This window comes from Haliotis asinina, chromosome 7, assembly GCF_037392515.1.
Source record: "Haliotis asinina isolate JCU_RB_2024 chromosome 7, JCU_Hal_asi_v2, whole genome shotgun sequence".
Lineage (NCBI taxonomy): Eukaryota > Metazoa > Mollusca > Gastropoda > Lepetellida > Haliotidae > Haliotis > Haliotis asinina.
This window is the reverse complement of record NC_090286.1, coordinates 12,415,789-12,431,426: the sequence shown is the minus strand read 5'-3', so window position 1 is coordinate 12,431,426 and position 15,638 is coordinate 12,415,789. Positions and strand designations below refer to the sequence as shown.

The window sequence follows — 15,638 nt, the reverse complement described above, 5'->3', positions numbered from 1 at the left end:
AACAGTGAAAATCTCGGGTGCGAAACAGAACTCTGTAATGAGTATCAAACACATAAAAAATTGATGAACTATGCCTCTCTTGTTTCCTTTCAGCCCCAATCAAACACCGACGTATTTTGTCTTTTTTAGCTGAATTTTGCAGTTCTACTTTCATTCTATGTAGATGCGATTAGACCAAGGTCTCTGTATTCACCACTCTAGTGCTTTCTGTCTGATGCTATCACAGATGCTTGAACTATTCAACAAGCTCTTTTTCACTGCATCATGCTAAGACACAGGAGGCAACTTGCATTTTTCTAGGGTCAGCCGACGGTCAGGTGGTCAGTCAAATGTGACTAGGGGACAGGCGAGTGGTCTAGGTACTTTGCACTGACCAGTCCCTACTCATAAGGCGGAACGCGTGACCTTAAACCCTGGTCGCAGTTTTATTAAAAATATTTCAGTGAACTAAGCAAACTTACTTTATGTATCTCAACCTTAGTTTTGGTAAGTTAATGTGTTGTGCATATAATCTTATTTTCGTTTATTTGTATATGCTATTGTTTACTTTTTAGGAAACCTGGGAAGATCCGGGTTAGTCCTCAGCAGCCCATGCTTGTCGTAAGAGGCGACCAACGGGATTAGATGGTCAAACTCGCCGACGTGGTTGACACATCGTATTCCAATTGCACAGATCGACACTCATGCTGTTGATCACCGACTTTTTCTCTGGTCCAGACTCGAACATTTACAGACCGATGTTATATAGCTGGAATATTGCTGACTGTGGCTTTAAACAACCAACCAACATTTTAGGAATATTGTGAATTTATATCTAACCCACTTTTTACAGTGCATGCTTCTCAAATAAAACACCCTTTTCCGTTTGTTGGTATTCTGTTTTCTTATTCATGTCACTGCAGTCTTCAAATAACTGAGCATCAAAGTCAAACCAGTGGTTGATAGAATGAACATGACTTCACGATGCTGGAGTAGGTCACCTTTATTAACACAAGGAACGGGACAGCAGGTCCTGTCTACATTGTTGTGATGAGATGCATTGACAGTTAAATTATTTCATTCTTTGGAAATATCGTATTGAAACACATTTATTGTGAGCGAAGCGAAACATTCACATAACCATTCAGTCACATGAATGTTTGCCATCTTCAGTAACGACCTACCAGTAATAATGATACTGCATATCAGAATTGGAGAATGTGTGTCACATGGTAAACGCATCCAATTTGAGGTGGACAGGCATTCATTAACAAAGTATACATAACTGATAATGATATACATGATTACCACATTATCATAATTATCTGTACATTATCCAACCTCGTTCAGTTTCCATTCTGACACAGATGCACGTGTATGGACATGATTCCCGCCTGTTGTTATTAATCATATTAATGACGTAAAAACGCAAACAACACTTACACACATGTGGATTATGATGACGTAATTATGTATTCAGTTGTATCGCGTAAATGTATATCAATATGAAAACATGCTTATGACAAAGTTCATTGGTGTACTTCTGTAAATAATCCAGTCTGGACCAGACAATCCAGTGAACAGCTGCAAGAGAATCAATCTTCGCAGTAGGGATCCGATGATATGTGTCAACCAAGTCAGCGAGCCTAAACTCACGATCCCGTTAACCGCCTCTTACGACAAGTTTAACATAATATTATGCTATATTTGGGATTACACTTTCTTAGTAAAGTACCAATTCTAGTCTTTGTTGTTCTAGCTACGTCCTATCCGGAATTCGAACCCACACTTTCTAGATGGCATTGTGTAGTCATAGCCTTCGGCCGTGGGTGTCGTGCCAATTAACGCTTATTAGAGGGGTATGCAAAGCTTGCAGTCTAGGCTACCAGTTGTCCGACTTCCTTTCTTTTGTGAAAATCGCGGTGGCTGAGCGGGCTAGGTGGTTGACTTTGTGTGCTGGCGATTAGGTGATTTTGAGGGTGCAGGTTCGAATCCCGGATGGGACTCAACTCATAAAAGTACTAGAATTTGTACTTTACTAAGAAATTCAAAACCCAAATTTGATATATGTTGCATTTGACCATTTTCTAAATGTCATTGTGTAATCATAAAATTACAGTGATAACCTCCGTAACGTGTTGCAAGTTACATCATATACTGCCTTTGCAGCTTTTAGAATTACAGTGATATTACCTTTTCTGAATTATCAAATTGATATTAATGATATTGCTTCTTGCTTATGCTTCTATTTGAGAACTTCATGTCATATCATAACCTCTGTAACAGGGAGACGCCAAAATAAATTTGGCATTACTGATCGTGTATTTTTCACTTAACTGAACTGTGATATTTTAAAAGTTCAAATGTGTGTAATCTTGGTAAAGTTATTGTTTTCACTGATTATGGTGTGTAGTTTATATAAACACATTTGGATTAACGCATCAATTTCCGTTTAACTTTTTCATCAGACACGAATGTTTTCACTTAACAGTATTTGATTATATAGGCTCGGGGTAACAAGCTTATTGTTAAAAATGTATCTTTTTATATGCTTCAACATAAAAGATATTCCTCTTTAATTTAACAGAATTTAACTTGCGTATCACGACAGGAAGAAATTAAATCTGAAGGATATAATAATTCTCACCTCCGTAACAGAAGATTAAGAAATGTTCATTTGGAGGTGACATATCTTGAAAACCAAAAATATCTTGTGAGATGTTTTTGGTTTTGAATGGCTTGGATTTTTCTTTTCAAGAAATGAATGTCATTTTAATAATATTAAATATTTTACTTTTGGTGTATGTGTAACCATAATTAGGTCGGTTATGTTGGAATGACTGTAGAGTGTCCTTGCCTTACATGTGTAGGCCTGTTCTCATGGCCTTAGGCCAAGTTCGTATGTATCGATTGCATAAAACCACGCAAGTGTAATTACATAACATTTTAATCTCACTTGTGCATTGTTACCGATGTCTTCGTGGACCTAAACCATTAACCTTAAAATTGAATCTGGGACCAAATAATGCGTAAATTAATAAATAAATAAATAAACAAACAAACAAATAAATCTGTGTTTCATTGAGGGATCACGCGTCCCTACAGTTTTATAGATTGGCACCGCGATAAGTTACGTGCTTCATGGACCTACGGTTCAATCTAAGTCGATTGTGACTAATTTGTCAGAAGGTTCTGACCAAGTTAATCATGTCTCATTTCACAGTCTCATGCCGTTCTAACATTCATGCATGGATAGCATTCTTATTCACATAACAAACCACATGCCTCCACACACAGTCAGGGGAACGTGATGAAAGATAGCTCTATATCAGAAGTTGACGAAGTTCGCCTTGCTGCATCACGAGCGATACCTGGACATTGTGCAAATGGCCCTTCTTGTACATAGAAAATAGTTACAGAAAATCTTTCTGAATATTCTAACTATGCCAGTGAATCATGTTTGGTACAGGAAAGGCCACCATGAGCCCAGAGAAGATAGTAATTACAGAAGGGGGTGACAGATACGGTAGTATTTACAGAGAATAATGTCAAATGCTAAACAGATACGGTAGTGTTTACAGAGAATGTTGAGAAAAGATAAACATATACCGTATGTGTTAACAGAGAATGGTGACAAATGGTAAACAGATACGGTAGTGTTTACAGAGAGTGGTGACAAAAGATAAACATGTGGTAGTGTATACAGAGAGAGGTGACAAAAGATAAACATATGGTAGTGTTTACAGAGAGTGGTGACACAAGATAAACATACGGTAGTGTCTACAGAGAGTGGTGACACAAGATAAATATATGGTAGTGTATACAGAGAGTGGTGATAAAAGATAAACATACGGTAAGTACATTAAAACATTTAACAAGCAAAACAAAGGTAAAGAAATATGTGTGCATATTGATATGAATGTAACCTTTTGCCTGATATGATGTGACAAAACTTCTTTTAATATATCAAAGTCGTTCAGGAGACGATCTCACAGATGCTACGAGATTCGATCCATTCTCCTTCGGGGCAGGAAAATATTCTGAAAATGAATTATAGTCGTTTCTTTCGGGCACCAAGATGGAGTCAATGCCTCCCTGCAGAACCAATATGTCATACGTGGCATGTGTCATCTTTTGGATGGCGCAACAGTATCTTAACTGTGAGTCTTCTTGATGGCCTATGTGTTATGTCTCGTCCATCGAGCACCGACATACTGTGTCCTGTCTGCCTACCAGAAACACATCGTAGGTGTCCTATCGTTTGTGTCAAGATTTATGTGTCATGTCTGTTCTACTGGGTATCAAGATGGAGTAAGCATCGCGTGTTTTCAAGACGAACAAGTGTAATGTCTTGTTTTGACAGAGTAACGGAGACAACGTTAACGAATAACACAATCACGTGTCTCACACTTCTGTGCTATGCTATGTAATGTGCTGATGTCATTAAAGATGTATAACAAATGCTTGCGATAAGGATGTTTTCGGGGTTTTCCGAATGAGGCTCACAGTTCGTGAATTTGAATAATGTCACCTTGTGATTCATTCAGCAAAAGGAAGTTCTGATCATTTTATCAGAGGATGCTCTACCTTGTTTCAAAACACACAACCTCAGCATTCACTTATGATATCCCCTCTCCACAAGCTTATCTCTGCTTACATTAAAGGAGGGGTGACACCTGGCACTTTGCTGCGTAGCTGTTCGCTGTACAAGTTTACAGACAGAAGTTCATTTCGTTCAACTCCCATGGATATGTAATAATACCGCAATTGATTTTGGTATTTATACCATAAATCACAAATGGTTTCGAAACATGTACGGTTTTCTTATCAGTCCTGTTCGCTTTTTACATTCTTAAAAAGTTCAAGAAGTTGAGTTTATTTTAAGATGTGAATCGAGATCTGTTTGCCAGCCTCTGTGGGGTTAGCGTGTCTGTCGGGTAGGTCTGACGTTCGGTTCCTGACACCAGCATGTCCCGTTTGGTTTGCCAGGCCCTCGGCATTCAAGAGATGAACAAACACTCGTTGGTTTGCATTCTGTGAACTATGTCTGATTTGGGTATTCCGGCATGGTTTAACACGCTTATCCAAACTATAGAACAGTCCCCCGGATGCACAAAAGCACGCGTCTGTATGAATGTCAAAATACTGACGCGACTTGTAACTTTATTTCATTTTACCTTATGCTCAACACAAAAGTCAAAAACCACCCTAATATTTAATATTTAAGTATCATATGGATCATGATATACTCTATTAACTACTTCTATTAAATAACCCTTTTTGTTGAGCATAAATATTCAACCATTCTTGAACTGGGGCTGCATGAAGTTTAATAGTACTCCGCTGTTTGAGATCACAACTACATTATTAACGGGTCTTTGTGATTCAGGCGAGCACCACACAACACCCGAACGTGATAGACAGATGAAGGGTTTGAATTCATATTGACCTGCGTGAGAGGACATATGAAATCAAGGACGATAACTGATATTTGCTAAAACAAATATGATGTTTCTATGATTGACATAACCTGAACAACAAGGACATGTTTTGTTCATCATCACGACACAGCTTTGCACGGTTATGTCCTGGTGACATTCACTACTGCAACACGTTTGTTTATCACGTGAAAGCAATGTAGTGAACTATATCTGGACCTTAAGGGCCCGAGCGCCAAGAAACACAAACATGCAAATGTGTCTGGGAACGAGGATATGTGTGACCTGGTACATTTATGAAAGTCATACTTATTATCACTCCACGTGTATTTTTCAAGCCACGCACACCTTCCTCTAATGATGGACCTTTTGAATCATGGAACCGATAGTCTTGAAAAGGTTCCACTTTGTGATTGTGGCCAAGAAGATCAAGAATCAGAGACATTTGATAGCTGTGGGAAACGCCACAGGAAGCTGAAGTCGTTATTTCAGCGTGATAAAACAGGCGACTCCCCTGGGGCGTTATTTCATGGTGCCAGGCCTCGTAGGAACAGTCTTCAAGTGTTTCCTCTTTCTGGTAAACATTACGAAAATTTGTATCCAGGGTCACTGGCCGACCATGACAAAAGCCAAGGTGTGCTGAAGTCATTATTTCATCATCATGACAAAGGTCGCCGAAGAAGTTACGCTTTTGAAAGAGTTCCATTGGGCGAGACTGGTCAACAGCATGACAGGTTGAAGTCGTTGTTAAACTGCGACAAGGAACATGGACGTTTGAGAGCAATCTTTAACCGTGCGAAAGAACAACAAGTAGAAAGTGAAAGTGAAGGTGAAGAGGAACCTGTAGAGTTTGAAGAATCTTTCATGGACACATCCGCCGAAATGGACGATGATGACAAACAAGAAGGTCAACAATTGGAAAGTGCAGCCGATGGTGACAAAGATGTGCTTGAAGGTTCTCTCATGAGCAGCACATCACCACACTCGGGTGACGATAGTGGCCAAGAGCAAGACAGTCTTGAGAAGCAAACCTCCACCAGTGATGAAGAAGAAGAGGAGGACCCAGACACGCCACCACCAAACAGTGACGAGACAGACGATGAAAGGAGCAGCTCAAGTGAAGCTAGCGAAAAGGAAGTTGAAGGGTCATATTCTTACCCTGACCCTGACAACGAAAGTGATAAAATCGAAGAGGGTCCAGATGCCATTGAGAAGCGTGAAGAGTCACCAACCCCAAGTGCTAAGGAAGTTGACAAATCAGACACTGCCAAATCTTTACTATACGGGGTTAAGGCTTTCTACAACAGGGAAAGGTCTAAACGTCGCCACAAAGCCTACGATAGTAATATGGAGCTTGAGACCCATACAAAGCCTAAAACCCCGGAGATTAAGAAGCGACTCAAACGTGAAATGCCAACGGTGAACGTAGAAGAGAAAGTTCAGAAGCTGACGTACAATGATGATGAACTTGAAAAGCAGATAACGGCCCTATTTGATGATGTAAAAATTCGTTATAATCTGATGGAACCACCAAGCACCAGCAAACCAAATAAAAAGAAGTCAAATCTGAAAAATAAAAATGTTCAGAGAAAGTACAAAGAGTATGGGCAGAATTATGAAAAGGGTGACAAACAAAAGGATGGTGATGGCAATTTCTTAAGACACAAGCATGTGGGTGTGTCCTTTGAAGGACAGAGCTATAATCGACCACCACCTTTAGTCCAACGCTATACCGGTCAAACAGAACACTTGAAAGCCATTTTGTTCAACACTTTTGGCGGAAAGCAAAGAGGGGTTCCAGGACTTAAGAGCGCTACTTCCATCATCCACGTATACAACGAATCAGTTCTGGTGACAGATATGCTTGACAGCAAGGTCGTGTTGTACGACCGCAGTGGCCGTGTACGTCAGACGTTCATGGGGAAGGAACACTCTGAGCCGTGGGCATCGGTGATGACCCCAGATGGACATGTCCTTGTGACCTTACGGCGTGATGCCTGCTTTGCTCTATGGCCCAAAGACGCTTCTACCGTGAAGATGTTTGGACATGCCGAACTGAAATGCCCAACTGGCATTGCTGTCGACAAACTGAGGCGGATTATAGTCACCGATGAGGGCGCCCATGACGTTTTCCTGTTCGACGATTCAGGACGATTTCTTTTCAGATTAAGTGATCTGAAACAGACAACCTTCAAGCAGCCAAGATATGTCTGCGTGTCTGCCTCTGGTCGCATAATCGTTTCTGATTCGGGAAACCATTGTGTGAAGGTGTTTGATATGGACGGCGAGTTCCTGTTCCAGCTTGGTTCATATGGATATGGCGAAGGAAAACTAAAGTTCCCTTACGGCGTTTGCGTTGACCATGAAGAGCATATCATTGTCGCTGACCACTACAATGACCGCGTTGTCATGTTCTCATCTGAGGGACAGTTTCTGCAAACATTGATCGCACACCGACCGGGTATGAGAAGACCCCAAGGAGTGTCTGTTCGGTGTGCGCATGACCGGAAGTTGTACATAACACATGGGGAATACCGGGCATCCGAAGTGATAGTTTTCAAACTGATTCCTCACAAATCCGAACTCAGCGTTAGTGTTGAACAGTTTGCTTAAACTATTCAACCTCGTTTTTGCATTGGTCAGTTGGTTAAACTGTAGAACCTCGTATTGGTATTGAACTTAGCGTCTGCAGTTGATGATCACATATCAGCACCTCGATCAACAGACAGTTATCAGTTAATCGCTTCTGGCTCGCTTTATTTCAAGTGCTTACCGGTGAGGATATGTGGATATTTATTTCATATACAAGTGTATTTTATTCCACACAGAATACATACTATTAGATACTCCCCAAAGATCGCACTACCCTTTTGGGCGCTGTATTGGTACGTCAATCGTATGAATACGTAACCTATTCAGGATCCTCGCAAGTTTTAGTGGCGAACACATAAAATGACGAGTGTCAAGGAAAACCACCAACAAGGAGTCAAAGTCTGCATCAGTATGAATAAACCTTTGGACTATGTTTTCATTATTAACATATTTAGTTGACAAAGTCGCTGATAAATTGATATGATCAAATAATATATAGAAAATAGTCGAGATATATAAGTAAAGCTCCACGTATATCTATGATACGTCTTTACTGATGTCGGTGGTGTAGCCTAGTGGTTAAAGCTGTCGCTCATCACGCCGAGGATCCAGGTTTGATTCCCCTATTTTGGTGTCCTCCGCCGTGATATTGCTGGAATGTTGCTAAATGCGACGTATATTGAAGCTCACTCACTGATTTCAACATCCGAGCTATAAATGAAGAATAAATCAGTCTCATCTGTTCTGTGAGAATAGAAACAAGAGTGTATGACGGACGAAATACTTCAACAATCTGACAGTTAGCTTTATCTTTATGTCAAGTTGTATCCAATCTTTGGTGTATACATTATACAATGTTTTCCATTCTTGTTTGATTTGGCTTCTGTATTCAATGACCAAGTTAAGCTTTGACAGTATTTATGCAAAGGGAGACGGGGAGTTCACCTTTAAATTCTGAAATGTTATCATGTATCATTTCAAATATCTATGAATAGTTTCTGTATACTCACATTCCTGAAAGTAAAGGATTTCCAACATCTGCAATATTTTGTTCACTTGGATTCATTTTCATACATGCGGATATCTTGATCAACACTCAAATAACCTGCTACAGCATCCTACTATAATGATATCGTGTAAATGATCCCATATGACATCACTGTTTTGTCAGATTCCAATAAAGGGATCCTCGATCATTACGTTTTCCTTAATTGTCCTTCATGACATCATTGTGCTATGAGAGCCAGATCCCGATGTCATCTATGAAGATCAGGGTTACTATTGATCTTCAGCAACCTATGTTCTTCGTAAGAGGCGATGAACGGGATCGGGTGGTCAGGCTCGCTGACTTGCTTGACACATGTCATCGGTTTCCAATTGCGCAGATCGATGCTCATGTTGTTGATCACTGAATTGTCTGGTCCAGACTCGATCATTTACAGACCACCGCCATATCGCTGGAATATTGCTGAGTGTGGCGTAAAACTAAACTAACACACTCACTCACTCTCTCAGACTCACTGACTTGACTGATACTTGTCTCCGTATCCCATTTGTGTGCTCATGATGTCAATCACTGGGTTGTCTAGTTTAGACGCGATTGTTTGCAATTAGTTGGGATACTACTGAGCGTGGCGTCAACCAAACAGACAGTATGCTATCAGATTCCAAAATCCTAACATTCGGTGACATCACTGTGATATCACATTACGATATCTGATTCCCTAGTTGCTGGCATCACCTGTCCTATAAGACATCACTGTGCTTCTTCGGCTTTGTACAACACGTGAAAATCCGGGTTAGAATTGTCTTATGAGTACGCAATGAGAATAGCTCATATATTATTTTACACACACACACACACACACACACACACACACACACACACACACACACACACACACACACACACACACACACACACACACACACACACACACACACACACACACACACACATACATGTGTGTGTGTATCGGTAAAAATGTTTATAAATCGGAAGTTAATCTAAAATACTGTGAAGGTTCTGGTTAGAAGTTTCCCTCAGTAACCCGTGCTAGTCATAACTTAGTTGACACATGTCATCAGTTCTCAATCACTGGATTGTGTAGTCGAGACTTGATTAATAGTTTTTTATTTATTTTTTTAATCATTCAACTCAGTAGACAGATACACAAATAAATGATGCAACAGCACATGTGCACAATAAGATATAAGTTCATATAGGTAGAAATTACACATACTGTAGGTATGGCAGCAGTGGTGACCAATTTCGGTCAAATTGTAATATTTTATTATTCTTATTAGCAATACACGTTTAAGTTTTGAAAATATCACCTAGTGTTTTTAGAAATGCATCCAGTGATAACGTGGTATTTTTAATACTTGATACATGAATGTATTTTTTACCAGCAAGAAGTACATACATATGGTTCATTAAGTCAGTATTATTTCCGCCACTTATGACTGTATATTTTGTCAGGGTAAATTTTTCCGTTGTTTTATTGTCAATATATTCTTTCAGTTTCAGCCAGAATGTTTACACACATTCACATTCCCAATAAATATGCATCAAATTTTCAGACACTAAGTTACAAAAAGAGCAAAGTTCATCATCAACTAATTTCATTTTCAGAAATTCTTTTTAAGTGTATATAATATTATGAATAAATTTAAATTGAAAGTCAATCAATTTAGCATCCTCTACAATCTCTGAAAATGTGTTCCCATGGGATTACAGTGTCAGAGTTGTTGCCATTTTTCACATGTAGCAGGGAAATTTTCAGTACTTATAAGCTTATCATAGAAATATCTTGACCTCTTTGATGCTGAAAGTAAAAGACTTGATTATTTACGGACCGGTCAATCACTGGAATATATCGATTATTTATAGTACGCCGTCACATAGCTGGATTATTGCCGAGTGCGGCGTAAAACTAAACTCAATCACTATAAGTGTAACACATGCCGAAAAATTACGCGCTGTGTAGCAGTTACCACATATCATCTGTTGAACCTGTCGAATTTCAAATGGGCATTAGCATAACGATAAAAAACGAGAACATATCAGTTCTCACGGTAAGCAGGGCCTCATTCGTATCGGTTTTCTAAGGGTGCACCAGGGACTAGGACTTTTCAAATATCCCGACTACACGACATTGTGAGTGAATTTTCCGCAATCAGCAATATTCCAGCTATATGGCGGCTGACTGTAAGTAATTGAGTCTGGGTCATATAATCCAGTGATCGACAGCATGGGCATCGATCTGCGCAATTGCCAAACGATGACGAATCATCCAAGTCAGTGATCCTGACCACCCGTTAGTCGCCTCTTACGACAAGAATTGGTCACTGAAGGCCAATTCCAGCCAGGCCCTTTACCTCAAGAAATCAAATTCTGTGAATCTCAGTCAACCTTCAAGTCAAAAGTTATATCCCACCTGTTTCAGAGTACCTTTGACTGACTCTCTCCATCAGATCTTTTCAGCGTATTGAACATTCATACGTGTGTTGACATTAGCGCTTTATGTGACATCAGCAACAGCAGTAGCAGCATCAAGGGTTCCATTTTTATTCAAACTTATTATAGTGTATTATATAGTGCATTTAATTTATCATGTAGTACCACGCGCCACACTCCACGCTGAGCGCGCCCAGATCATCGTCAACCGCTCAACGGAGATATGTACTTCCGTAGCATTCTCGGGTCCCTCGTGAGTTGTCCGGTTGGACGTTCTCATTGTCTTGGCGCCCAATGACAAAGTTTCCCATTTGCCTTTGTGGACATTGTAGGCCCATTGCCCCTGATCAGTGGGTGCAGACCGAGAAAGTTTGCGTTGGAGTAGGTTCCCGAACGGTTAGTTTAAAGTTGGTTTTAGCTTACCGTGGCAGTGGATAGTATTTTTTCTAGTTGTCACCCCCTGGGAGGTGTAACGCGGAAACAATTAAATTAAAGGTAGGGCAATATCTAGTGTGTGAGAATAAGTGTTACTGGTCAAGTGAATCTGCAACAGTCACTTGTACTGTATGGTATAGGAAGTCATGATCAGCTGTGGTTTGCTCACTGGACTCGACTGTGAGACCAGCAACAAAAGACTGACACCAGGGGTCAAGCGGTCATCCGACTAGAACCAATCGGATTAGCCGAAAGTGAAATAAGCAAGCATTTTCCACCTGGATCTGCAACTGGTGTGTTCATCTCGGGGGATAACTGGCGTTGAGTTCTTAGGAAATATGTCAAATTCCGATGATTGATGAAGGCCGTAAAGACAGTATTCAGGATTTCGTTACACGATCTGTCATTCACCTGCATCCAGACAAATCTGACAAATTGTACCAGTCACCTTGAACTGCCTGTCTGTTCAACGTGAGCGAAGAAAATGACGATTGTCCACTGTGTGGCTAAAATGTTTGCTGGAGTGAGTGAGTGAGTGAGTGAGTGAAACTGGTTTGATTCATGCTAGGATGCACCACACTTACCCAACATACCCCAATGATTACGAGGCATTACAGCCTCGGTGTACTAAACACAACATCTCAACACTTTGGTATGTTTTCCCCTTTAAATCAACAACTAGATCTCTCGGTCATCGACAGAATTCTTTTTCGAAAGTGAAAACAAACCTCTTTCTTCAATAGCAGAAATAGCTTTGCACGCTCTAGACATTATATAGCAATACGAGTTGCAAACAACCAGTTCATACATCAATGTATCGCAATACAGTGTTATCGGAGAAACCCAGTGCTACAGGTTTGTGACTGGCTGTAAATAACAGAAAAGGATTGTAGACAAATCAGCCGAGGTAGGGCTGCAGGTGTGACATTTGAAAAATACCTATTGCCGTCAAAGCCACGTTTCAAGTACAGACCTCGTCCCCGCGAAAGCCACAGCGAGTCGGGGGATCACTACCATCTTTTTCAAATAAGTGTCTTTTAGTGACTTGTCCTTTGTCTGGCTGACACATGATAGTCGACCTCTTTATTATCGCTGGAGATTTTAGTTACCATTAACCTTTTTGTGTTTATTTTGTCCTGTAATCTTGCAATCTCTGCTTTTATTGTAGATTGTACTATCTTAATTCCTATGTACAGAATCTATTACATGTTAATGGGTCATTGTATGGAAAAGAGCAATTTTAGTTTTTGCTCGCAGCTAAAATACAGATTTTGGAAAATTTAGATATAAAGTTTGATCATGGAGAGTTGTCAGGTGTGACATATGTGACTGTTAATAAGAATAATCATGCATTAAATGCATTTTATAATAAATTTAGATTTTTGCATGAATGTAAACACAATACCTCAAACAGTTATTAGAAAAGGACAAAACATTGAATTCCTTTGACCCACTCATAAGTGAAAATGCTTCAAAGAAACGATTGGTTGCATAATCACTTTCCCAACATTTGAATGTTTGGATAATGGATTAGGAGGACACTGGACTGTGAATGTGTGACTGTGGTCTGCAAGTCAAAACATTGGTTACGCAACCGTTTCCTATTACGCAGCTTAGTACAATAACCAGTTCAGAATTTTTATGTTTAGTCTCAAATCGCCTACATCTCTATTTATAATTCGACTATGTCTCCAATCGGTAACAAAAACAAAGCTGACTAATTAGGATGATGAAATGCACCCCTACTCTTATAATGAAACCCAGGGCTGTAGTGATCTTGACTGACTGTTGTTATAGGAATATTTAGTGGAGTAGGAAGTCTTTAGATAAGTATATCCAATATGAATTCCATTCTTTATTTATATGAAAAGCATTGGCGAATGAACTTTCTTCCATAAGTCGTAATTATTTCTATAAATGGCCGAACATGTAAAAATATAAGCTACTTTTGTATTTCCAAGAGATGTTAGCTTTGTCGCCGAGTGTAAAGGCAATAAAGTTACATCATTAGTAGCCTTGTTAGGCTCACTTTTGATCTGGTGCAAGTTTGGTTCAATTTCTTTTATGCTCAAAGTATAAATATTCATTTTTACTATTAGACAGTTTAGTAATGTTTAGAGGGTTGTTATGATTCCCTTTAAAGCCAAATAATATATTTTCCAATGTTCAATTATTCCTTCGCCCAATATCCACAGCCACGCAGACAAATCAGTCCACACTCCCTTTACAAAACTACACTCAAACAGCAGATGAAATACACGCCCTTGTTTACAAAATGTGCACAATGGTGATTCTCTACTTTCAATCTTGTGTAAATAAGTATTAGTTGTTAAAATATTCTGAGAAAAACTGCATTCGAAATATTTGAAATTTTCACTCTGTGTTGATCTATTGGGCATTAAATGTATATATCCCAATTATGCTGGGGAAATCGTCTTCCTATTAAGACATTAAATATTTTCTATATCAATAAAGTAAGTCAGTTTATACCTCTGTATACCTCTTTTTCTTCTTTCAAATAGATGAGTCCAGTTTCAGATCATAGGGGTGACGCTCGTTTATCACTGACGTTTATCATGGTCAACAGACCAGTGTTGTTTTAAGAATGTATAGGCGAACAGAGATGTAGGCGAATAGAGACTAACCCTAACTTTAGTCTAATTCATTTAACTGGATACATAAATATCAAGCAGCGTGATTTGATGAATCTAAACACTTGTATATTGCAACACTACGCTCATTCTAATCCTTGCAAACACGTCCTACAGCGAGCTCTCACAAATGGAAACCTGGGAATCGTGGAAATCTCAAAACGAGTCTCTACTGCTAGAAATTGTAGGCGGTCTGGTACGGAACTGATATTATATCAGTCTCATTTGTACGTTACAGAACTATGCTGAATAAGCGCAAAAATCACATAATGGGTGTAACCAAGAGAGCCAGATAGAGTGTTAATCATTTTAAGACCTCATCAAACAGGGACAGTCTGTGACGTCTTAGTTAAGGTCCACATTTCGCTACCAAATATCGCAAGGAATTGGAATCTGGTGTAACTAGAATTTTTTACCTTCACACTAGAAATTTCGGATCGGCTGAAAAGCAGATCGTTGTCTGAAAAGGTGAATGAGACATTTTACATTTGACATGAATAGATCCTCTGGATCACTTATGGTCATTCCTGTTCCTTTGCCCTGGTTCCACCATGTGACGTAGAGCATTCTCAGTCCCAGGATCCTACCTTGTGTGACACGGTCAAGCAATGCATTAGTATTCACTTTATTTGTTCAAGCTTAAGAAGCTGAGTGTCACTCACTCTGCCACACTTGCATCAATCAGAAATAAAATTGAAATGTTATTGATTTGAAGAAAAAAAATGTTTTGAACGTCCTTGAATATTCTCACCTATTCGCGAACCCCTCGGATTTTGTTATGAATGTGGAAAGGGTTTTGTCGCTTTCATTGGTGTGTATATATACATCCACACAACTAAGAAAATACGTAATTTCGTAGCATACTCTCTGGATGTAAGGTGCTTGGAATGATCACAGGTACACAAACATGTCTCTTTACGCACACCTGTACTTCCTAATTGCTACCCGATATTACAGGGGTAACCTATGGATCCAAAAATACCAATCCCAGTAAACAACATCACAGAGGGCCCATTGATTAAAGCAGGTTATAAAGTGCAAGGGAGGAAAACGATATGGTGGTAGCTTTGTAATCTAGTTACA

General features: G+C 39.5%; 1 protein-coding gene across 1 annotated transcript; it reads left to right on the top strand.

Annotated features, from left to right (window-relative positions):
• The first annotated feature begins 5,740 nt into the window (after nucleotides 1–5,740).
• On the top strand, nucleotides 5,741–8,436 carry LOC137291818 (uncharacterized). Its single transcript, XM_067823353.1, has one exon. The coding sequence runs from the start codon at nucleotides 5,775–5,777 to the stop codon at nucleotides 8,028–8,030; it is 2,256 nt and encodes a 751-aa protein (XP_067679454.1). The 5' UTR covers nucleotides 5,741–5,774; the 3' UTR covers nucleotides 8,031–8,436.
• The last annotated feature ends 7,202 nt before the right edge of the window (nucleotides 8,437–15,638 follow it).

Bases quoted from the DNA above. Each gene is read 5' to 3' on its own strand.
- LOC137291818 (XM_067823353.1), top strand. From the start codon at position 5,775: ATGATGGACCTTTTGAATCATGGAACCGATAGTCTTGAAAAGGTTCCA.